Consider the following 23,545-nt stretch of genomic DNA (forward strand, 5'->3'; position numbering starts at 1 on the left):
CAAAACATGCAGTACGACCGCATGACCCTAGAGGAATAAAAACAAAAACCCCAAGCGTTTTGTTGTCGTAAATTTGAGGTTAGCTTGTGTAGCACAGAAATTTTCCAAATTAAAACAAAAATGACGACATTGAGACCTTTTACGTGTGATGATATGTATAAATTTAACAATGTGTAAGTAAAGAGTGTCAAAGTTGGAGTTCGTAACGATTTGTTTCAGAAACTTGGATCCGCTCACCGAAACCTATGGACTGTCTTTCTATATGCGCTATTTAGCTCATTGGCCGGAATATTTTCAAGTTGCTGAATCCCCAAGTGGAGAAATAATGGGTTATAGTGAGTTAATGACATGACTATTTGATTGTTAAATCAAAATAAATGTTTGCAGTAATGGGTAAAGCGGAAGGAATTGGGGAAAATTGGCATGGGCATGTTACAGCTCTCACGGTGTCTCCTGATTTTAGGCGTTTAGGGTTAGCTGCCACTTTAATGAACTTCTTAGAAGATGTCTCTGAAAAGTATGGCTTGCATATTAAACAACTGCTTGCATCATAATTTACTTTTCAGAAAACGAGCTTATTTTGTGGATTTGTTTGTGCGCGTCAGCAACAAAGTGGCAATAAATATGTATACAAACCTGGGGTACATTGTATATAGAACGGTCCTGGAGTATTATTCGGGTGATCCTGATGAAGATGCTTATGGTTAGCATTCATGTTTATATGTTTGATGTTTGTAAATATATTTTTTCAGATATGAGAAAAGCCTGCTCTAGAGATGTGAACCAGAAATCTGTGATACCCTTAACACACCCTGTACGACCTGAAGATGTAGACTAGAGTATAAAAAAGTAACTATATTTATTTTATTTTATATTATTTAAATGATTACTCATTAATAAAATATTTGACTTGCATAATAAAAGTTTACAAAAAAGAATTACTGCCGTTTTATTGCTCCATAAACAGTAAATACATTTTCTACTTAATTTACTTGGTGCGCAATGTTTGTACAAAGTGAGTCTCACCTGAATAAAAAAAAAAGTGTAAATTTTGAATCGTGCTTAACACTTGGAATTTTCTTTTTGACAGTACAAACATAAGGTGTGTGTAAAGTATCACTGCTAAGAAAAATATTGTTTCATTAAATTCTCTGAATTGTAGGTACTTATTCATCTTTATTTTTGTGTTACTTACCTATATTTGCTGAGAGTTAGTCGCAAATATGTTAGATCTCATGTATTTAAATATTTATTATTTATGATTTTTGAATAAAATGCAGACATTTTTAAAGAGTCTTGTACATGCATTGTTGATACAATTTTTAGATGATTTTACATTTGTTAAGGCGAGACTTAATCCTTTAGGAAAAAATAGAAAGACTTAATAATATTATAGTTTTTACTAATTCTGATGCTAATTATTATTAATTAATTGACACGTCCTTGATACTATATAGGTAATAATTACAATTTAACCACGGTTAATTGTGGTTAATTAATGTTAATTGAGTAGGTTTAATTACGACTTAAAATGTTTTTGATTTAATTAAATGGCGCACTTCGACCTTTTGGAGACGCTGCGCCAGTTTAAAATTTTTCCCGTGTTGCTTCAGTAGGTGCTTTCCGCCCCCGATTGCTATTTAGACAGATTCTGATTTTTTTTAGTTACACTTGATTACAATTGTACACATGTTGTGCATACAAAAATTGCTATAAATGTAAATATACGGAAGACGTAGTTTAACAGTTGAAAAAAGTTTACAATTTACCAAAAAAACTGAATTTCCGTTATTATTGAATGTAAAAAACGCCGTGACTAAAATGTGAAAAATCTGGTATGTTTAAGCAAAATTTAAATACATATTTTTATTTTCCTTATATTTAAAAATTATAATATGTATAATATGTAACAACAAAGTCGAAGGGTCTTCCAGATCCTCCAGTGGTGTGCTCGAAAGCGTTTGCCGGGTGTTGGATATAACGGAAAGGGTTATAACCAGACTTCGGCATAGTGGAAATGATGCTTATTGCCATCCGATCGCCAGCGGTATTGCAGTCGTGGCCTACAACTTTAGGAATTCTTAATAACAATTACTACTTTTTCTAGGTTTTCCTCAGTTATAAGAGTTCTCCTAAATATTCAAATGCTTTAAAAATTAAAAATGACTGTTCACGCCACTGAGGGTTGAGACTGCACAGTCGGCCACCCAAATTTATCGCCTGACGTCGCGCCGTCGTATTTAATCACTGGATGTATTAAACAAAACTCAAGTATGAGTCATTAATGAATGCATAAAAAAGTCTCTCCCGGAAACTTTACAAGAATAACGTGTAGGTACTGCATCAGTTGGTTATCGGCGGAGTGACCGTCGCCGTCGCGCCTAGACATTATAAACAATTCGTCCAAATATATAAACAAGCGTGATGTGGATGCTATAGCGAACTAAAGTGTGTTACATCACTGAATGTTGAACAAAAATGTGGTCTAGGGTTACTTATACACAACTTCCCTCGCCCTTGAAATACAGTCGAACACATACAGAGTTTAGCTTTGTCTAGATAATGCCAACGTGGCTGGCGAAACGGGTCGACAAATATTTTGTGTGTTTTCGGTGTTTTGGGAATAAACATTCTATAAAATACAAAATGACCGAAAAATGATAAAATTTAATTTTGCGAATTTTATTTTTACTTCCTGAGCGTAATCAAAGAAAATATTGTAATCGAGTCTGTCGGGGAGCGACTTACTTTTATGTTTTCTCGACATTTCATGACCCACCTATTTCAGTCTGTGTATGTTAGGAATATCGTGTAGATCGTAAAACGCTCACCAAAATTTATCCAATCAATCAAATTCCCAAAATCAATTTTTTTAATTTTTCAAAGAGCGGGATTTGTGGCAGTGCACTTCGGGGGCGAGGAAAGTCCTGTCGAAATAACTTTCGACCATTTTTTATTTCTTACATTGGTATAACACTGTGACTACTTTTCTTTTGTGGTCTGACTAGAATTCCTATTCATGTTGATGACGTCATCACAAATTTTTTATTGGTCAAATTAAGAACGAGTCACCCCATTTTCTCAAAAATGTGAAGCATACGCACATCTTTATACAGGGTGTTATTGAAAGGTACGTACAACAAAATGGACAGTTCTTCGCAAAATCTAAGAAGTCGGAAAAACTTATTTTGTGTTATTAAAATTATAAGGGGAAAATTAACCCTTATCCAACCTTTTTAGACGCTACTGAAGGATAAATAGGTAAAATTAATTTATTTTAGTAAATCCTAGCAACTGTAACAATAAAACTTTTGTCAAGACTAAATGTTGCTATAGAAACGAAAGATGATCTTTTTATCAGAGGCGTACAACGAATTTGGACATAAATTTTAATAATTTTTATCTCTAAAAGGCCAACACTTTTACCTGAACTTTTTTTTAACTTTTAGCACCCATACTTCGAGAGCAATTACCGATTTTATTTTGTACGTACCTTTCAATAACAGGCTGTATAATAATGATAAAATAAGAATTACGATATTCAGAACATTTTGTTTAATTGTGCGATGGTTTAATTAATAATAATTTTAGTCCTGCTTTGAGAAGACAAACTCATTCAAATCAAACTAATTTCTACGTGACATTCTTTCGTTGTATAAACATAAACAAACACTTTGGCTTCAGATTGCTATTACCTAGTGCTGAAGGACCAGGGGTGTTATTTATGCCTCTGGTTTTTACTTTCCAACGCTTACCACAAAACGAAAATCGTAAAATGAAAATGTATAATTTTTTAAAGAGCTGGATTTGTCGGATTATATAATCCGCCCCTCGGTCTGACAACGAATTAAAAATTCATCACAACTGAGATCGGGACTTTTTTTAGTTACATATAATTTTACTTGAAAAACACGGTAGTTAAATAAAATTTTAGTTTCTTGTTATGAAAAGATTTCGTATATTAAAAAAATTGTACAAAGATAAGTCCCCCCACCCACCCCCTCTCAATTGTGTTTTATTTTTTTATTCATCTTGAGCCGAAGGCGGAGCTTAGTTGCAAAATCCTCATTTCACTACAAGAAATTACCATGTGAAATATGTTCTTGAAATAGTAAAATTTTGCTAAGAAATATGAATTTTGCAATTAAACTCCTCCGCTCGGTGTGATATCGAGTAAAAAAAAATCATTACAACTGAGATAGGGTGGGTGGGTGGGGCTTATATTTTGCCCTTCCTTCTTAATATAGGTACGTAGTCTTCTTTTCACAACAAGAAACTTAAACATGTTCAAAATTTTTGTAGGGAAATGTGTATTTTGCAATTACGTTCCGGCCGTCGGTCTGACAACGAATAAAAAATTCATCATAATTGAGATCGGGACTTTTTTAGTTACTTAAAGTTTTATTTGAACAATATGATAGTTAAATAAGTTTTCAGTTTCTTGTTAAGGAAAGATTTCGTAAATTTTTAAAAGTGTATTAAATATAAGCCCCGCCCACCCACCCCTTCTCTATTGTGATTATTTTTTTCTTCGTTGTGAGCCGAGGGCAGAGCTTAGTTGCAAATTCCTCATCTTTCTACAAGAAATTACCAAGTGAAATGTGTTCTTGAAAGAGTAACATTTTGCAAAGAAATAGGAGTATTAATTTTGCAACTTATTAAACTCTGCCGCTGGGTGTGCTAACGAATAAAAAAATCATTACAACCGAGATAGGGTGGGTGGGGCTCATGGTAGAAGGAGACATGGTATAGGCATACGCATCGGGTGTGACGTCAAGTGGGGTGAAATTAGCGCGAAATTTAAAATACAATCCGTTATCCGACAATTAATTGACGTATTGTACAGAGCAATGACAACTCAAGCTGAAATTCCCTAGACTTCCCTAGCGAAGCTCACAAGAGTCACAAGGTCGTTGATGCCACCTAACGTCACAAATGGATGCGCAGACCATTTTTAAATTGGTACATCGGATGCCTATACCATGTCTCCTTCTACCATGGGTGGGGCTTATATTTTTCCCTTTCTTTCTAATATACGTAGCCTTTTCTTTTTACAACAAGAAACTTAAACATGTTAAAAAGTTTTGTAGAGAAATATATATTTTGCAATTACGCTCTGCCCCTCGGTCTGACAACGAAGGAAAAATTCATCACAATTAAGATCGGAACTTTTTAGTTACATATAGTCTAATTTGAAAAACACGGTAGTTAAATAAGTTTTCAGTTTCTTGTTATGAAAAGATTTCGTATATTAAAAAAAAAAATGGACAAAATATAAGCCCCGCCCACCCACCCGCTTTCAATTGTGATGATTTTTTTACTCATAGTGAGCCAAGGGCGGAACTTAGTTGCAAAATCCTCATTTCTCTACAAGAAATTACCATGTGAAATATGGATTTTGTAATTAAACTCCACCGTTCAGTCTGACAACGAATAAAAAAAAATCATTACAATCGAGATAGGGTGGGTGGGTGGGGCTTATATTTTCCCTTTTTCGTAATATACGTAGTCTACTTTTCACAACAAGAAACTTAAACATGTTCAAAATTTTTGTAGGGAAATATAATATAATAATAACTTTCGATCAATTTTTTATTGATCAAATTAAGAACCTCATTTTCTAGAAAATGTGAGAATACTAAAGTTTTTATTGAATTATGATGAAATAAGGATAATAATAATCATATGCAAAACACTTTGTTCCATATTCGTATAGGTATATTTAAGTGTGTTGATTTTAATGAACTTTAAAAGATTAAGACATATAAGCAACTTATTATATGTCTAATGTACTATTACCACCGTGGTTCAAAGTAACAATAGAAAATAAGGTTTATTATCACAGAATTGTACATAGAACTTTTCATACAAGTATTTTACTATTTTAAATGACACATCAAGAACGTGTGCACTTTACTTGAACGAAACAGCTTTCAAGGTTTTCATTGTAATCAAGAAAGAAAAGAACAAAAAATTAGAAGACTGGCAGTGGAACAAGCGCAAGCAGCTGGAAACGAATAAGTGTATATAAATGACCGTAAAATTCGAATAGCAAGGTAATCTTACTTTGTAGAACAAGGCACACTTTGAGTTATTGTTAAATAATTAACATTTAACAAAAGGATTGGACTGGAGAATTATAAAAAATACGTTCTTTTTCTTCTTGCCTAAAACATAACTATATAAACGAATTTAAAAAATGATTACTTTAAAATATGAATACATACATCTTTTTGTATGTATGACATGTATACCTAAAAGCTAACAAAATGCTTATATATTACGGTATTTTTCCCATTTAAGAAAATTTTTCTTTTTTTGTGGTAATTTTTTCTCATTTTTGAAACGGTATATTTCTGTATAATAGTCTCTTTATTATTATTTTACATTCTTTATTATTCCATATCTAGTAGAAATTGCAACAGTAAACAAAAAAAAATGCTTACTTCTAGTATTTTTTTAGTTCTATTTCCTACTAAAATTTAGCTTCATACTTACGTACATGTTACACGTATGATGTTGTAAAAACTTCGAAAGAGTGAATTCTTTTACACGTGAAAAAATAAATAAATGAACAGGTGAGTTTTTTTGCAAATAAATGCATGCTGAACGGTCCAGAATTTCGAAGATTGTTTTATACAATCAAGTGAAGATTTTTTTTTTTTGCTAAATATCTATGTTTAAAAAGTGGGGATGTTTTAAGGTCGTATTGATGCACTGTGTACGGTACTTCCGCCTAAAAAATTGAACTAGATTGAAAAAATCTGTACAACTTTTCGATAAAATGTATAAGTAAGTATTTCACACAAGAAGAAATCACATTTATTTATATGAGTACCAAAAATTACGAGCAACTAACATTCCACATGAAGCACCACTAAATGATCAATCATTTTCTACTTACCAAATTCTTAAATAAATTGTTGTTTCATTGGACCAGATATTAATAAAGTACACACTGTTGTGGTGATGTTTATATTTCACGTTTAAATAACGAAAAAAAAAAACGTAAAAGACGAGAATACTTTGAGCTTGAGTCTATTGCGAAATTAACTTATATGAATTTTATAGGTATAACAACAGAATTAAAAAAGTTATAACTGTTTTATGGTCCCTAATTAGAAAAAAAATTGCATATGCAGTTATATTGCTCTACGCCTTGTAAAACTCAAAGCTTTTTGAACGAAATCACAAATCGAAAATGATATTATCATTTTTATTTGAAACTGTTTTAATTTGAAAAGTTTCGATAATTCATAACATTACTTGTTTCATAATCGTTTTTTTTTTTTATTTTTCAGATATGTAAAGGTAAAATACAAATGTTTTGATTATTGCAAAATCAGTCTTTCCAAGGAAATCGCACATGACGCTATAGGTATATATTAATGTTTGATACCTAAATAGTTTCATAAAAATCGTTTCTGTGAAGAAAACTATCAATTAAACTATTTATCATTAAAATTGACTGTTTGAAACTATTTCACTCTTCAGTATTTCGTAAGACAACTTTTACGTCCCGCATGAACTTATCACCACATATTTATCAAGAATTACCCACATTCGTAATTTAGGCATCTATCTAATATGTTGGTGTTATACTGTAATGGACTAAAAGTATGGAACAGGTATAAAAGAAAACAGTTATTCACAACACTCAGCCGCGAGCGCGTACCTTTCAATGCATCAGTTTTGGTCGGTTGACTTTCAATAACGCGTCGGATTGAACTGATACGGTGAAAATCATTTAAAAAAAGACAATACAAAAATTTCATTATTAAAATTATCGTCTATTGTATAGTGAAAATCTAAAGATGATGAATTTTCTAATAAAGGCCTATATGGTGGTATTACTAATTGGTATTATAACCAGCGAAGTGGTCCAGTTTGACAATTGTGAAGGTAATTTCTTTTGTATTTCTGAAAAAACCAAGCGTGACAAAAAATCCCTGTTGATTACTGGTTCGTAAAAGGTTGTATTAAATTTTTCATCTTCAAGTTAATTATTTTAATTTACATTTGAGTAACTCTGAAACATTTCCGCCTCTGCATGAATTATTTTTTCTCTTCGCTTTCCGTAGATGCTGACGATTCCATTTGTGAAATCAAAGAAGTCAGAGTGGAGCCCTGCAAGGAAGCGAAAAGCAAGAAACCCTGCAAACTCAGAAGTGGCACAAACGCCACAATTGAATTTGATTATGTTCCCGGTAAGACATTAATTACTATTTGATAAAAGTATATTACAAGATATTTTTGTGTAGGTTTTGATGCCGAAAAATTGGTGAGTCAAGCTTATTCGGTGACGCCTTTCATTGATTTACCTCTTATCGGAATGGACAGAGATGGATGTAAATATACCCAATGTCCGACTAAAAGTGGTGAAACTGGCACATATAAGAATACTCTTTTCATCTCGCCGGCTTTCCCTTTATTAAACTATATTGTGAAATATCGTCTTTGGGATGCTCGGGTTGGTGAAAAAGGATGTTGTGTAACGTTCAAAATAAAAATTGTCAGATAAAAATTACAGTTTTAGTGTAGAACGAGATTAAATGTCTGAATAAAATGATTCATAAGTAAATAAATTAGTATGTAATTACTTTGTTCTGTAACTTTCTAAATCTCACCATTAGCTCGTCAGATTTCTCTCCACTGCCTAGTCTTTGGAGGCAATTTATTGTAATGTCACAAGTCGGAAAATGACAAAGCACAAAGAACGTTGTGTTTCCAAACCGTGAATTTAATGATTTCCAAAAATAGGTAAACGTAAAATGGGTGTAGGTGGCATCTTTTGAAAATTATTTGGTTTTTAGATATTTACGTTCTATCATTATTCTGAAATTATAGCAAACCAAAAATCACGCAAAGTAAATGCTATAGGCAACCATATATACGTCCAAGAATTGAAATCACTGATTATATTGGTAACAATATAAAAATCATTTAAACATTTAAATAAGTAATAAGTTTGGTGTTTACTATTTACTATATTTTAAACGCTTTTGGAATCGCGTGAAAATACGCTAACATAACTTCCTTGTTTACCCCACGAATATTCTTTGATTTTTGCCACTAGTTGAAATAACTCGAGCTGCTTGTTGTACTTTTTGTAGTAATTAATAACTGATGAGTCACTGTTTTTTGTCTCATTCAGTATATCCTTTGTATAAAAACATTGTCCATTTTGATAAACTTTAAGTTTTCAGTTTTTGTCCACTATTTAGGTACAGTGGAAACAAGAAATAACCAAAAATCGGCTTCTCAATAAATGGGAAACTATTCTATGTGTATGTAGAAATAATTTTGTTTGATTTGCGACTAAATGAATAATTGCGGTGTTGAATAAAGTGTTGTATTACATTCGTGAGTAAATTCGTATTACCCATTCGGACTCGACAACAATACTCAATTCGTCCTGACAGACTCGTTGGTTAAAGTTATTTTCTCTCATGGACAATATTCATCTTTACTCACTTGTAAAATAAATAACTATTAACCAATAGATACATGTAAAAGAGCTATAACTATTATGGTGATTTTTAATAATTAAATTGGTTTACAATTGACTAAGGGAATATAATCCTAACTCACTTGTGAGTTATGTCATAAGTCTAACTTACTGTTACCATGCGATTGTCTTTGTAAATACAGACAATTATTACAACCCATTTCTAACTTTAACAACAAATATCAAAATCAACATGAAATAAAAAATCAATATTTTTACCAAATATTACTCATGTGTTTAATTTTTATATTACACTCGTGTGTTATAGCTTTAAATCAGTTGAGAAAACTTTCTCTCGCGTGATTTAGGTATAAGCTACACAACACACTGCCATATGATAAAAAAAGCCCTCTAGTAGACCATGAAATTTATTTTTAAAATAAAGATGTTTTGCAATACCAAAGCGTTCCTTGTTTAGTTTGATACATATTTGTCAAATAAAGTGTGAAATAGTGGCAATGTGAATATATAAAGTATATTCCGTATATTAAATGACTATTTTGTCCTTCTGAACTGTAAATAGCCCATTCACTGTTTGACATCCACTGTATTATAATGTAATAAAATATAAAGCAAGTTTTCATAATAAAATTTTTGTGATAAATTTTTTAGCAAGGACACAACAATTTGAATAGGTACAATGTGTTACTAAAAACAACAGTACTATACTCCCAAAATTCGGGGTAAGAGTATTTTGATGTAGTCAATACATTAAAATGAGTTATTAATTCATTTTTTGTGGACTTATTTGCTAATTATTTAAGATGCCGCGATCAACTTTCGGTGGAAGCAACTGTGATTTTTATGTTTTATTTACAAAAGGTAGCGCTAAAGATAAAGTTGCAGAGTGATTATTTTATCTTTTCACGCCTGAATACTTTCGGGTAGGCAACATATTATATTTACATATCATTACCAAGTTTATTAATCTTTTTAAATTAGCAATCATAGTAAATGCAACAACACAAAAAGCACACTATGTCATAATGATAAGCAACTAGTAATGGCAAAATTTAAAGAAAATAGAACGTAATTTATTCGATCCTTAAACGAATATAAATAAAATAAATAGGTATCTGATAATACGTACCCAAACTGCCCACCTTATCCTTCTTGACATAGCGCTAACTGCATTCAAAAGTTCCACGTAGTCTAATTAGAATCTCGAGTGTTATTATATGAAAATCTGTACGACACCATGATCCTTTCTGGGCAAATGATCTTCATTTTGAATTCGAAAGGCTGAAATGGCATGGGTGAAATTGGTTTGCCCTCAGGATGTTAAAAACCGAACTCTGACTAATCTGCATTGGTCTTTGATCTACCGTTGACTCTTCCATAATTTCAATCAGAACAGCTTCATTTTCTGACGTTGTAGGACGTCTAACTTTAGTTTTCTTAAATTGATCAACTTCTCTTAATTTTTTTTTCGAGTCTTTTGAATGCTTGGTTGGAAGGAATGGTATAGCCTGGCATGTAGACGAATAGCAGCATCGAAATTTCTATCATACTTTCCCAAAGTTAGAAGCATATCGTTTTTTTTTTGGAATTCGAAAGCACTGTTAGTAAAAGTTAAAAATAATTTGATTGTTAGAATTAATTTGTCATAATTTTGGTGCAATCATTGCCATCTACACGTTATTTATTATTTATAAAAAAATTAAAGGCACAGTAAAGTTAAAATTGTTTTTGTTTTTATTTGCTTAACCTTGAGATTTTGTATTGTTATCGTATTATTATACGAAGGATGCAACGGCAGCTCTTATTTTTAGTTTTATTTCCCTGAAACAGCGGTCTTTAGTTGAACGTGTGACGTCATCTGTTACACGGGCGGCGCGAAGCATAATACGGCGATACAATTCATCTCAAGTTCTCTCTCGGTTAATTATTCATTAAATCAAGATTACCTATTCGTATCTGCATTTACAACTTTATTTACTTTTATTTACTTATACTGTGTATTTTATATATGGTAAGTAAGATTATTTTGTTGAAAATGTGGTAAATGTAGTGTTGCAGTTGCATTGACTCATCATCAATATGGTTTGTTGCTGTGTTGTGGGATGTTCAAATAATCCAAAAAGAGACAAGAATTTTTCATTCCACGCCTTTCCTGATAAAAATAAATATCCCGAAATTTATAAAACATGGTTAGTCAAAATTAAACGTCAGAATTTTTTGCCAAATAAGTATACCCGCATTTGTTCTTTGCACTTTACGGAAGATGATTACGAAAATTCTTTGAAGAAAAAGTTAATGCCGAACATGAAAACGTTGCCATTATTAAAAAACACTGCAGTCCCGTCATTGTTTTTAACAGGCAAATCAACTCCACCTTCCACTAAAATACGAAGAGTTTCAAATTATTTGCGAAAAAAAAGAATTAAAAGAAATGTATAGTTCAAATAATAAAGAAATAGCAAGCACTTCAAGTACTTCAACCACTAATAGGACTAGTAAACATCAGTCTCAGACAATGTGTAGAAAGATTGCATATAAAGAAGTGTATAGTTCTTCAGACTCTGAAATGAGCGAACTAAATGATATAGAAAGTAATAATAATAGTAGTGTAGACATTGGTATACAGTGTGAAATCGGCTTAGAAATATTTAAAAATTATGTCACAAACAAACAAAAAAATGATCTTGATGCATCTTTTCATGAAGCTGAATGGAGTGATAGTGATGACAGTTCGGATAGCATTGATGAAAAAAGTTCTGAAGGAACCGATTTGGATATGGACAAAAAACAACTAGACGTTACTGCAGATGATAATATTGTTTCTTTGAACGATTGCATAGTTTTAACTTTTGGACAGAATATTTTACAATTATTTAAAATTTGTCATATTTGTGGAAAACGCGTAAGTGCAGTGACCCATTCAAAACGAGGATCAATGGTAATCATAAAAACTGTTTGCGTAGCTGAACATATTTTTAACTGGCGCTCTCAGCCTATAGAGAATAAATTTTCTGTAGGAACAATAAAACTGTGCGCTGCCATTTATTCTACAGGTCTGAGTTTTGAAAATTTTACAATGTTTGCCAAGGCTATGGGATTATTAACCGTTAGTGCTACAACATTTTATTCAGTAGTTCGGCGTTTTGTAGGACCTGTCATACGCCAGGTTTTCAGTGAGCAAAGGAGTGCAATATTTGCTTCCCTAAAATCGGAGGAAAATGTAGAAACAAGAATTAGCGGAGATGGGCAATACGATTCGCCTGGTTTTTGTGCTAAATACGCCACATATTCAATAATGGACCTGAATACAACAAAAGTTATAGACTTTATGGTCGTTCAAAAAGGTATGGTTACAGGCGATTTAGAAAAGGCGGCATGTGACAAAATTCTCCATAAATTAATTCATGAAGATTTAAAAATCAGTGTATTTTTGTCAGACAGACATCGAGGCATCCGACATTTATTACGTACTAAGTATTCGGAACTCAATCACCAGTTTGACGTATGGCATATGGCAAAGAATTTGGCGAAAAAAATCAAAACTGTAGAAAAGAAGGCTCCTCTTCTGGCCGCTTGGAAGTCAAGCATCGTCAATCACCTATGGTGGGCAGCACAAACTTGTGGTGGTGATCCAGATTTACTTATAGAAAAATTCTTGTCGGTTCTACACCATATCTGTAATATCCATTCGTGGGAGGGCAACAGGTTTACAGCGTGTCAACATGAACCTATAGCCGAAGAAGATGCAAGAGATGTAGCATGGCTATCGCCTAAATCCAACGATTTTACTATGCTGAAATCTATTGTTGACAATAAGCAGTTTCTATGTGATTTACGCCATGTAAATTTATATTGCCATACAGGCGCCTTAGAATCGCATCATAATGAGCGATTAAAGTACTTGCCAAAAAGAAGTCATTTCTCTTATGATGGTATGGTTTTGCGAGGTATGTTAGCAATATTGGGCCATAATTTTAACGTATCGAAAGACGTTGTTAGCGACTCTCAAAAGTATTCGAAGATCTCGGGAAAATGGGTGTATCGGAAGATATGCAGAAAAAAAAATTATGACTGGAGACAAGATCTCGTAAAAAATGTCTGCAGTTTGGCAAGGGGTGACTACGTTGTCGATGTTGATCAACAAGCGGAATACGCTGGAATGGTATCTGAAAATATTGCACCAGTTAGTAAACCGTCTTTAGATACCACCCGACAACAATATTACTCAAGATTTGGCTCTACTCCTGTTTAGAAAAATCTATGATACTATAGTACTATTCAGTACTAAAAATTGTTATAAAAGTTTATTGTTTATTTTTCTCAAAATTCGCCATGTTAAAGTTACATTTTTAGTTTTCCAAAATTATAACTTTTCTCACTTATTTATTATTTAAATAAAAGATAAATACACGTATAACATGTTCATTTTATTCGTAAATTACAAGTACACTTTGTCTAATCAAAATAATTGGCATCTTCTCCTTGCGTTGGTATAAATCCAGTGTAATTATTGTCAGCTTCCGGGTATTCTTCTCTAATTTTTTGGATAACACATGAAGGAATGATTTTTCTATTGTGTTTACCTAAAGGAACCCATCCATTTATCCAATAAACAAATTGCTTATAAGCAATATGTCGCCATAAATTATTTGTGGTCTCTTTCAGTCTTTCTTTCTCGTAGGAAGAGGCATGCAATAACAAATGATAACGAGCAGCCGTGAGAGTGTCAATATTTAGGACAACTTTTTCAAAAGATGAATGTAACGTAATGCAATCACAGCTACCCATAACAGTGCAAATTTGTTCGAAATCGTTGCAACAAATACTCTCCATATCCGTCTGCATTTGGACACAAAAACCGCAACTGCACCACAACAGATTTCCTGTTCTTCCTTTAAATTTGTCTATATCTCCCGGATTCTTCTTCTCCAGATTTGTTTGGGAATATCGGGGCTCAAATGAGTAAGGACAAACACCTTCCATTTTAAGAACTTTGTCAATAATGTCGGTTGTTCGTATCGCGCCCGTATAATGCGACCGCAGCAGCTAGTCTGGTGTGTAACAGATGACGTCACGCGAGATTTTAAAATCGCTGTATCTCGGAACTCCTTCGTCAAAATAATACACAACTTGCGGGAGCCGAATCGGTATTTACGCTGCTACATATTGCGACCAAAAACGAAAAATCGATTTTTTTAACTTTAGTGTGCCTTTAAGACGAAGCCGTTTAAGGAAAGTAAAATGTGTTGCCTATTCGGACTTGATCCAGGCGTGAACAAATGAAATAATCACCCTGTACTATCTTAATAAAGGTTTTTTTTGAGGTGACGTCATTAACTTTTTGGCATAGATTTAAACATAAATTGTCACACGTATACAAGCCGGATTACTTGATCAACATTCGCGAAAGTCAAATTACTCAGTCCTGACATAAATGTATCAGTTCATTTTTTTTCTCATTTTTAGACATCATATATTGTCATTTGTCACAACAAAAGTAAAAGGACTACGACCATATTGGATATTTTAGAGAAAATTATTTCATGAAGATCTGTATGATATTAATAATTTACGCTATGAAATCTAGCAAATATTTTAAGGCTAATAGAAACATGGTAAATTCTTAATCAAAATTTGTCCGTTTATGCCGTTCTCCCCCCAATCAATCAATAGAATTTCCTATATACAAGAAATAACAATTTGGTTATAAACTTATAAATAGGCACAGGGGCAAGACTAATTTCTTAATGTAGCTATATTTTTAAAAAGCAATTTTTATGGCTAATTACTTTTTACATTTTGCCATTTAAAAAAGTTTAAAGACTTTCACAGCAGCAACTAAACGTTCTTAAAATGTAGTTGAAACATATGTACTCGTACTGATATCTCCAAAAATAGATTTTTTGAAACTTTACTTGACATTCTAATTATTTCATATTATTTTTAGGTTAAAAGTAACTTCCACTATCACTATACTATGAAATCACCAGTACATTTGATGTTATTCACGTTGGAAATGTCAATTAAAAAATACTTTGCCAACAGGATATGTTATACACAAAACAAAATTCCAAACTACAGTATCAAAAACACAACCAGCTGTGATTAATTCGTTTTTCAATAACATGAGAAATTGGTATTTTATTCAGTAGATAAGTTTTTTTTTTTTAGAAACAAAGTGATGCTCCAGAGTCACAATCGACCAGATATTTTGTAGATGAGTAGTTTTTTTAGAAAACTGATCGTAAAAATGACAAATCTTTTTAATTAAATACAATTAATATAAATATTTAAATGACTGAACAATTTTGTTTGAATCGGAAAATATCAAAGTAAGTAACACTTGGATATTGAAAAAAAAAATTAAATAGATTGATTGATTGATTAATTTTTTTGAACCACCTGCATAAGCAAATCTAAAAAATATAAATGCAGTGATAAATCACAAGTATAGAGTAGTGAGGCATGCCTCCGTCTGAAGCTGGCCTACACGGCGATGATCAGCGCTTATTCCTGTCGAAAGCGCGTACTTCAAAATATGTTACCAAGACGCGTTTTAATAAATCACAGTGTTCCATAAAAGTTATTTGCTATATCTTTAAAATATATTTGAAGTAACAGATATTAAAACAAAAACTAATAGTCAATTTTTCCAGGGGAGGCACTGCCTCCCCTGCCTCCCCTGACGAGCCGCCACTGGTATAGAGTGATAATATTGTTACAAAATAAACCCATACACCACCCCGGTACGACGCCTATGGGCCGTCGAGAAATTTCTAGTATGCACGGCAATATTGGATGACTCGTCGTCGGTGACGAGCAGCATTCGCTAAAGAAAAGCCAGGAAGCGGAAGTTGCGATGGGTATTCCAGAAAGACCTCGATAACAAAACATCTAGAAGTTTATGTATGGGCTTAAATAGAGGCCCCCTTGGGGAACGGGTCAGTCTCAACCAACAAGTGAAGTCCAGACAACGAGAGAAGGAGAGTCTAGTCAAATCCATTCCAGTCAATTCGGAGTTGTTCTGTATATAATCGTTGTATAGTTAGTCGTGTAAATTTGAGTTACTAAGAAATACATTGTTGAGTTTTACCCATGCCGATTTTAAATCACCGCTGAACGTAACAATATTTTGCATAAATCAAAGAGGATTTAACTTTTTGGGAGGGGATAAATGAATAACTACATTTTGATTAACGATTTACCATGATTATGATAACCTTAAAACGTTTGCAAGATTTCAAAGCATTCGGTTTTGCAGTTCCTAATTTATTCAATACGATAAATTGACTCATTCATTAATTTTTTTTTGAGTCATTCTGTATAAGCAAGTCTAAAAACTATTTTACCATCTACGTGATTTATTCGTAATACACATAAAATTTGACAAAAATCGGTTCGAAGATTATTTGTCTAACAAAAATTAACACAGACGGTGGACAGACAAACAGACAGACAAACGGAAACGGAGAAAAAATATGAAAGTAATATTTATTAGCTTACGCTCAGGAAGTAATAACTTACAATTTTATTATGTGAGTAAGCACTTGCTCAAGTTCTTTCCGTGTATGTGCATCATCTGTGATAAAAATTACACCACAATGACAGTATGGATCGCCGTTAAAATAAGAAAATTTGAAACTAAGAGCTGAGAATGAGAAAAGTAAAAATTTAATCTGTGAGGAGTTCTCTCACAAGATGAGAGACAAAATATTAAAACTGAAAATGTCGAGAGACTTTTACTGAAGCTGTTTCCTACCACTGAAATGTGCATATTTTGTGTTAATCCCATTTTAACGCAGTTGCTGAGACAACTAATTCCATTTCTGCATGCCGTATTATTAAAAAGAAATAAACGGTGCTGTTAGTCCTGAATGCTCTGAACAGTCCTGTTTGCTCCCGATCAGATCCATCTCATAATTTCTGTTTATTTTACGCTTCACTGTATCACTTCTCTGAACAGGAGTTTCTTTCAAATTATGCACAGCTATTGGAAAAAGTGCTGATTTTTATCTCATGCGTCAGCTTCTCTCTAAACTGATAATACATTCATTCAAATCGGTGATAAAACTGTTAACAATACTACATACACTTTTATGTAACTAACGTGACGTATAAATATTGATACCCCGGAAACGATAGCGAAATCGAATCTCCCTGATTCATACAATTTATTATTTATCTTGAGTCATATTTATCTTGGCCGTTATCGCTCGTATTAGTAAAATTGGATGCATCGAACCGAAACGTATTATTTGTATCGAAATGATTCGATGTATTATCAAATCAGGATCAAAATAGATGGAAAACAGAAGGGTGGAATTATAAGGGGATAAAGAAATTAGGATGGGATTGGTATAAGTAGGGTGAAGGGCCATTACAGAATTTGTACAAGGAGGCAGTCATAAAATATATGGCAAGTAAGGGATTGCGTTTATAATTGAAGTTTTTATTTACAGCCACGGAAATAAAGCCATTTGGATGATTACAAGGCCAACAATTTTATACATGCAAGATCTATAACATAATATATTATGGCTTCGTGAACATTTAATATTGGCGTTTTTAATCACGGCAAACTCCGTCTAGAACATTTACTTTGGCAAAACGACAAAATAAATACGGATGGATTGTTTGCACGCTTGAATGTTTTTGAAATCACAATCATTATGAAAAATTATGTGTACAGATAAAATTTTTATAACAAAATACGGTAGAATAATTTGTTAGTTGTAAAATTAAATTGTTAAAAGTAAAATCTACTTTAAATGTACATGTGTGTACATAATAAAGCAAAAATTGTTAAATTAATACGAGAATAAACAAATTACACCTTGTTATTCAAGTTACCCTCAAAAATTGTAGTGTTTTAGAAAAATAAAAAAGAATACGTATTAATAACTGTGGGATACATAAACTCGACTCAAGAAAAAACATTGAGTTCTTCGCCTCTAAAATACAATAACACAAATCCACTTTTTTCCGAAAAATTATAATATTTGATTAAGCGATTTTAATTTTTTTAATGAAAAACCTTATAAGTTACAATAAAGATATGTATATAACGTTAAAGTAAATGTAAAGGAGCGTGCTGGGCGTCCGTTTCAAATGAGAATGAAAAATAAGTCTCTCTCTGTAAAATAGTGATGATAATGTTATCTCTTTCGACCTAGTCGGTTTCAAGACAAAAATCAATTTTTAAATGTAAAGGATACATCTATATCAAACAATCTTTCTACTGGTACTGGTTTCATCGAATAAACCAAAAAAGAACATGAGATTAAGTAATCAATTTTTGGTGGAGTTGAATGTCCAAATTTTGCTTAACGCGTTAGCACCATCAGGACGGTGCACTTAAAATTTCAGATGAATCGGCCCGACAGTTGCAGAAATTAGATGTTCCTCAAACTGACCCTGCTATAACAGAAACCTCAAGTCTATTTATGTAAAAAATATTCCTCATATAATTATTGATTTTTTGCTCTACCATAAAAAAGTTAGAATGACATCCTGTTGTAAGTAGCGTTTTATATAATCATTCGAGGAGGCCTCGTTTGAAGAAAGCGGCGAACTCTAAAGTAAATGTTAAAACTTTTAGTACAAAAATTCCAAACTAGAAATAATTATATAATAACTCTCAACTAAACTTCTTTTTGGTCTTGTGAGAAAATGGTTCCTGACTTTCCTACCGTGAACTAAGTTTTACCATGTTTTTTATTAATTGTGTGTTGTTATAGGATCAATTAAAAACTTTTCATTAATCTTGGAAAGTAGACATGCATTGTCTTTGAGGTGATTTAAAATTTATTAATTTTTAAACACCAGATCTTATTAATGTATTACATACTTGCAAGAATCATAATCGCAGTTAATGTAATTTAATCGAGTCATGTATGCTATATTTTAATTAGGTCCACGAAATCCTACCTCAAAAAAAAATCACTACACATGCTTAAGACTTACCGCTTTTTAGTCCTTCTAACTTGAGGTGAGAGATTCTTCATTCCTAGTGAACGCACCAGCGGAGGTTTTCAATCAATAGAATCACTCAAGTTGTGCGAAACGGAACAGACGTCAACCCGATTTTTCTAAATGTAGCACAATGTTTGGACATGCAATTAATAGAGGGATGCAGTCACGTTCGTTTTGGGGTTGGTTGGGGTGGGTCAGAATTGACAATAAGGGGTCGCGTGGAGTATTGTACGCATTACGTAATAGGCGACCGTCTGCGGAAAGGCTAACAATAGCTTCAAATGTGTCACGGGCCTTTTGTTGTATTGCTACATAGATGTCATCCAGACAGTTAGTGTGTAATCAGATTTAGATTTCTTTCAATTGGAGGGACATATCGCAACATTCACACCCAAACACAAATCTGAAGCCGTAAAATTTATATTGGAAACTGTTCCACCCCCGATTATGAAGTTGGTAATGTTTGGTATTCCTTGTCTCTCCCCGGTCTTAGAACCCAGTGTTGGCTGAACACTTACAAATCCTTGAAATCCAGCATCGCCCCTATGGGTTTTGTTACATATCTAAAAATCCACCCCATTCTATCGAGACGTAAAATGTAAACGTACTTTATTTGTATAAGTAACGACGTACGAATGTCAATACACTTAGTTCGATGTCATTTTGCTGTGAATCCGTCTTGTGGGGGGGTGAGGCAAAGATGAGGCCAAACTTCTATTTATGCAAGAGAAGGGCGCATCTGACACGTTACGCAACGTTTAAATCGGCATTTTATTTTCATTATTGTTTTTTTTTCTCGAGCGATATCTATAGTGTAGTTGGAATCATTTCTTGATATTTCACAAGCGGTAGAAAATAGAAAATTGAATTCAGTTTTTTAACAAAGTTCTAACATTGTTCTAGAGATAACACTTTATATAAAATTTAGTTATTTATTTATTTCAGAATAGCAATGATTGTGTCTCACACAATTAATTACTTTATTATAAAAAGACTCTTGAGATGAAATATTTTTAACTCTCTAAAATTTCTTAAACAGGATATCCGCAAGACACTAATGGGCGAACCGCTTTAAAATGTTATTTGTCTTCTCCGTGGAACTCTGGAGGTTCAGTAGCGAAAAATGTTTATTGATATACACCTAATTCCAGTTAAAAAGTTATTAAATTTTATTCCGAAGTCACTTTTTAAATGCGAATTCTGTTACAGTGTTGTATTTTATTGTCACTTTTGACGTGAATCAGTACATACAAAAAAAATGCAATTCTCGAGGCACAATGAAGTTACCTGAAAAACGTGATGTGTTAATTAAAATATATTTGTTGCTTCCTCCACAAAAGTAATGACGTCATTTTATTGGGAGGTTAAAGACTATCTGTTCTTCTGCCCAACTCACGAAAGAACGAATTTTCGCCACTGATTTATTTTCAAGTTTCGAAGAAAAGTGCAGTCTTGTACTTATCTTTCTTGCGCGCTGGAAATCTGCGCGTCGTATGTCGGAACTTGAAAATAAATTAATGACGCAATTTCGTTTTGTGGTGAGACGAGCAGTATACAGCATTCTAAACAAATTTAAACAGTATTTAAACTTTGATGGTTCACCTAACAGGAAACGCCTGTCCTGAATGCATATTTAGCTTATCATATTTTAGAGAATGGGTATTAAGCTGAAAAGGTTTTAAGCCTCAGCAACATGCCTTTGATTAATAGTATTAGACCAAATTAAAATGTAATATACAATAAATAACTAAATAAATGTATATGGAACTATAACTGAAACTGAATGAGAATAATTAATGGCTAATTGGCAGAAAAAATTAATAAGAGTTTTCAAATTTTGTAAGATACGATTCGAAGTGGGGAAAATAGTTTTTATGACTGACAACTCGTTTTGCTCTCTTTTTTAAATGTTGACTCATTGCAGATTATTTTCGCACCTAAATATTTTTTTAATTTTATTTTACATTGATTGATTTCTTTTCAGGTAAGTAAGAAGTAAATGTATTGTCGGCCGACTTAATAATATCATATATAATATATGTATAAGATCAGTAGTTTACTTTCATGTCAGTTACTCATTATATGGATTTCATAAAGTATATGTAACAGAAAACTTTACTGAAACTTAAATTGCATGGCCTTAAGCCATCTAATTGTTCTATAAAGTTATAGGCGACAAGTTATTCTATATTGCAGGCAAAATTTAAAAGTAAGAAGTTTTGGTAGAAGTTTTGTCTGTGATATTTAGCAACAATATCGATACATTGTTAAATAAACTGTATCTTCCAAATCATCGAAATAATACCTAATATCATCTTCACACTCGATAAATCCTCCGATTCGCACTCGTGCGAAATATAGTACTTTTCTTCATTGTATAACAAAAACAGAGTAAATGATACAAATAAAATATAGAGTGTTCTATTTAAAAAACTAAGACATGAATATTTGAAAATTACAGTATTTTATTTTTGTTTATTCAGTTTGCTTGACATTACACAAATTTGTATATCTATCTGTAAAGTATTGTAACGTAGATACAGGGTGATTTCGAAATATATGCAACAATTGTAACGACGGCATCACGTACCGTAGTAATGTGGGAATATAGAAAAAACAAATTAAAAGTGGAATGGGACAAAACCCCCACGCACCACCCTCGATGCGATGCCACTGATCCATCTTTTAAACAGTAGGTGGAAAAACGTTCGAATAAAAGCGATGTAAACATTTTCAGTTTCAATTAAAAGTAAAACGACTTTTTGCTGGTTATCATGTATTCATTCATCGTTAAAGGTCATTGCGAAAGATTATTAGTTGTAGAAACGAACAGTGGTCCTGAGAAGGACCGATTTTTGGTCGTGAGTTTGAAGAGTTTGATACCATGATTTCGGAGATGCTATACCACTGATCTAAATGTTCGCGCACACGGAATCGCATGATTTGGAAAGCGCTAGATTCACAATTCTCGGCCCAACCTGGGGTTACCTTCAGTCACACTGTTACAAAATATCCATGAAATAAAAAAAAAATATAATAAGATTTGAAATTGTACTTTCTTGTCAGAAAAATAAAGTCATTTTTCTTTTGCAAGGATTTATTAAACCCACGTAACAACACCATAAAACATTACCATGTTGAAAACCAACTGATACATGACTGGCCCTTATCGTATTTTTGCACGTTGCTTATCACTGTGCCGCTTTTTTGGTTCTTAATCCTAGTCATTCCCTCTTCACTAAATAGTAGTTAAAGTAGGTGAAGAAACAGCACCAGTGGTGTGTATAACAATTTATATTTAATTTCAAATAATTTTTTCTAGACACTGCTACCACTTACGAACGTGAACTTTACACAGTGCAATAAATCTTATTGTGAGCTATTACCCATTTTTTATTGCACAGAGTTTGAACTCAACCTGGATATATAAAATCACAAGAGTATTATACTCTTGTGATTATCCTTGTAAACCATTACACTGATAAAAAGTTTCAAGACAAATGAAATAACTTAGAAACACCAAAACGATATTTCAAAAATAAAATATTCATTCCAAGACTTAGAAGAGGTCGTCAGTTAGGCACTGTAAAATATATGAGAGGTTCCATTTACAAAAACTGAGTTGCATTTTGCCCGTCAAAAATAAAACATTGTATAAAATAATTTTAACTTTTGTTGTTCAAAGAGCTGTAAGTTTGACATTTTGGAAAGTATTAGTGTCATTTTATCTTTGTTGGGAATTTAAGATACCAAAAAAAAAAAGAATTATTGCGTTATCCCCAAAAAGAACTGCAATCAGGCAATATAGCATTTGAAATATTTTTCGTTTAGTTAAAATTTTATTAGTAAACCACTTGTTTTTTTATTTTAAAGTTTTATTAGTGATATAAACGCCAAAATAATTTTGCAAAAAAAAAACTGAATTTTTATTACTCTTGAATGCTACATTTCTGTTGTTCCCGAAAAGACGAAGACGCTATGACTTTTCATTGTTCAGAATCTACAATGAAGAAAAAAGTAATTTAGTTGGCATCATTATTAAAATCCTTTTATTTTTTCGTTGAGGAAATTAAACACTCGAAAATTGACCTAATTTAATTTAAC

At 32.5% G+C, this 23,545-nt stretch overlaps 4 protein-coding genes across 4 annotated transcripts; 3 read left to right on the forward strand and 1 right to left on the reverse strand.

Annotated features, from left to right (window-relative positions):
- Positions 1-24: 24 nt before the first annotated feature.
- LOC135131144 (N-alpha-acetyltransferase 20) lies at positions 25-938 on the forward strand. The gene is made up of 5 exons (XM_064058723.1): positions 25-173; positions 220-335; positions 388-517; positions 567-703; positions 753-938. The coding sequence occupies exons 1-5, from the start codon at positions 121-123 to the stop codon at positions 836-838; spliced, it is 522 nt and encodes a 173-aa protein (XP_063914793.1). The 5' UTR covers positions 25-120; the 3' UTR covers positions 839-938.
- Positions 939-7,643: 6,705 nt separating this feature from the next.
- On the forward strand, positions 7,644-8,585 carry LOC135122657 (MD-2-related lipid-recognition protein-like). Its single transcript, XM_064046984.1, has 3 exons — positions 7,644-7,902; positions 8,082-8,207; positions 8,262-8,585. Exons 1-3 carry the CDS (start codon positions 7,815-7,817, stop codon positions 8,519-8,521), a joined length of 474 nt encoding a protein of 157 aa, XP_063903054.1. The 5' UTR covers positions 7,644-7,814; the 3' UTR covers positions 8,522-8,585.
- A 3,399-nt stretch (positions 8,586-11,984) lies between these two features.
- LOC135130741 (uncharacterized) lies at positions 11,985-13,721 on the forward strand. The gene has a single exon (XM_064058190.1). It carries the CDS (start codon positions 11,985-11,987, stop codon positions 13,719-13,721), a length of 1,737 nt encoding a protein of 578 aa, XP_063914260.1.
- Positions 13,722-13,924: 203 nt separating this feature from the next.
- LOC135130829 (P2X purinoceptor 7-like) lies at positions 13,925-14,452 on the reverse strand. Its single transcript, XM_064058298.1, has one exon. The coding sequence runs from the start codon at positions 14,450-14,452 to the stop codon at positions 13,925-13,927; it is 528 nt and encodes a 175-aa protein (XP_063914368.1).
- Positions 14,453-23,545: the final 9,093 nt, after the last annotated feature.

The sequence above is a fragment of the Zophobas morio genome, unplaced genomic scaffold (assembly GCF_036711695.1).
Source record: "Zophobas morio isolate AGI-343-1 ecotype UQ-CSIRO unplaced genomic scaffold, CSIRO_AGI_Zmor_V1 ptg000002l, whole genome shotgun sequence".
Lineage (NCBI taxonomy): Eukaryota > Metazoa > Arthropoda > Insecta > Coleoptera > Tenebrionidae > Zophobas > Zophobas morio.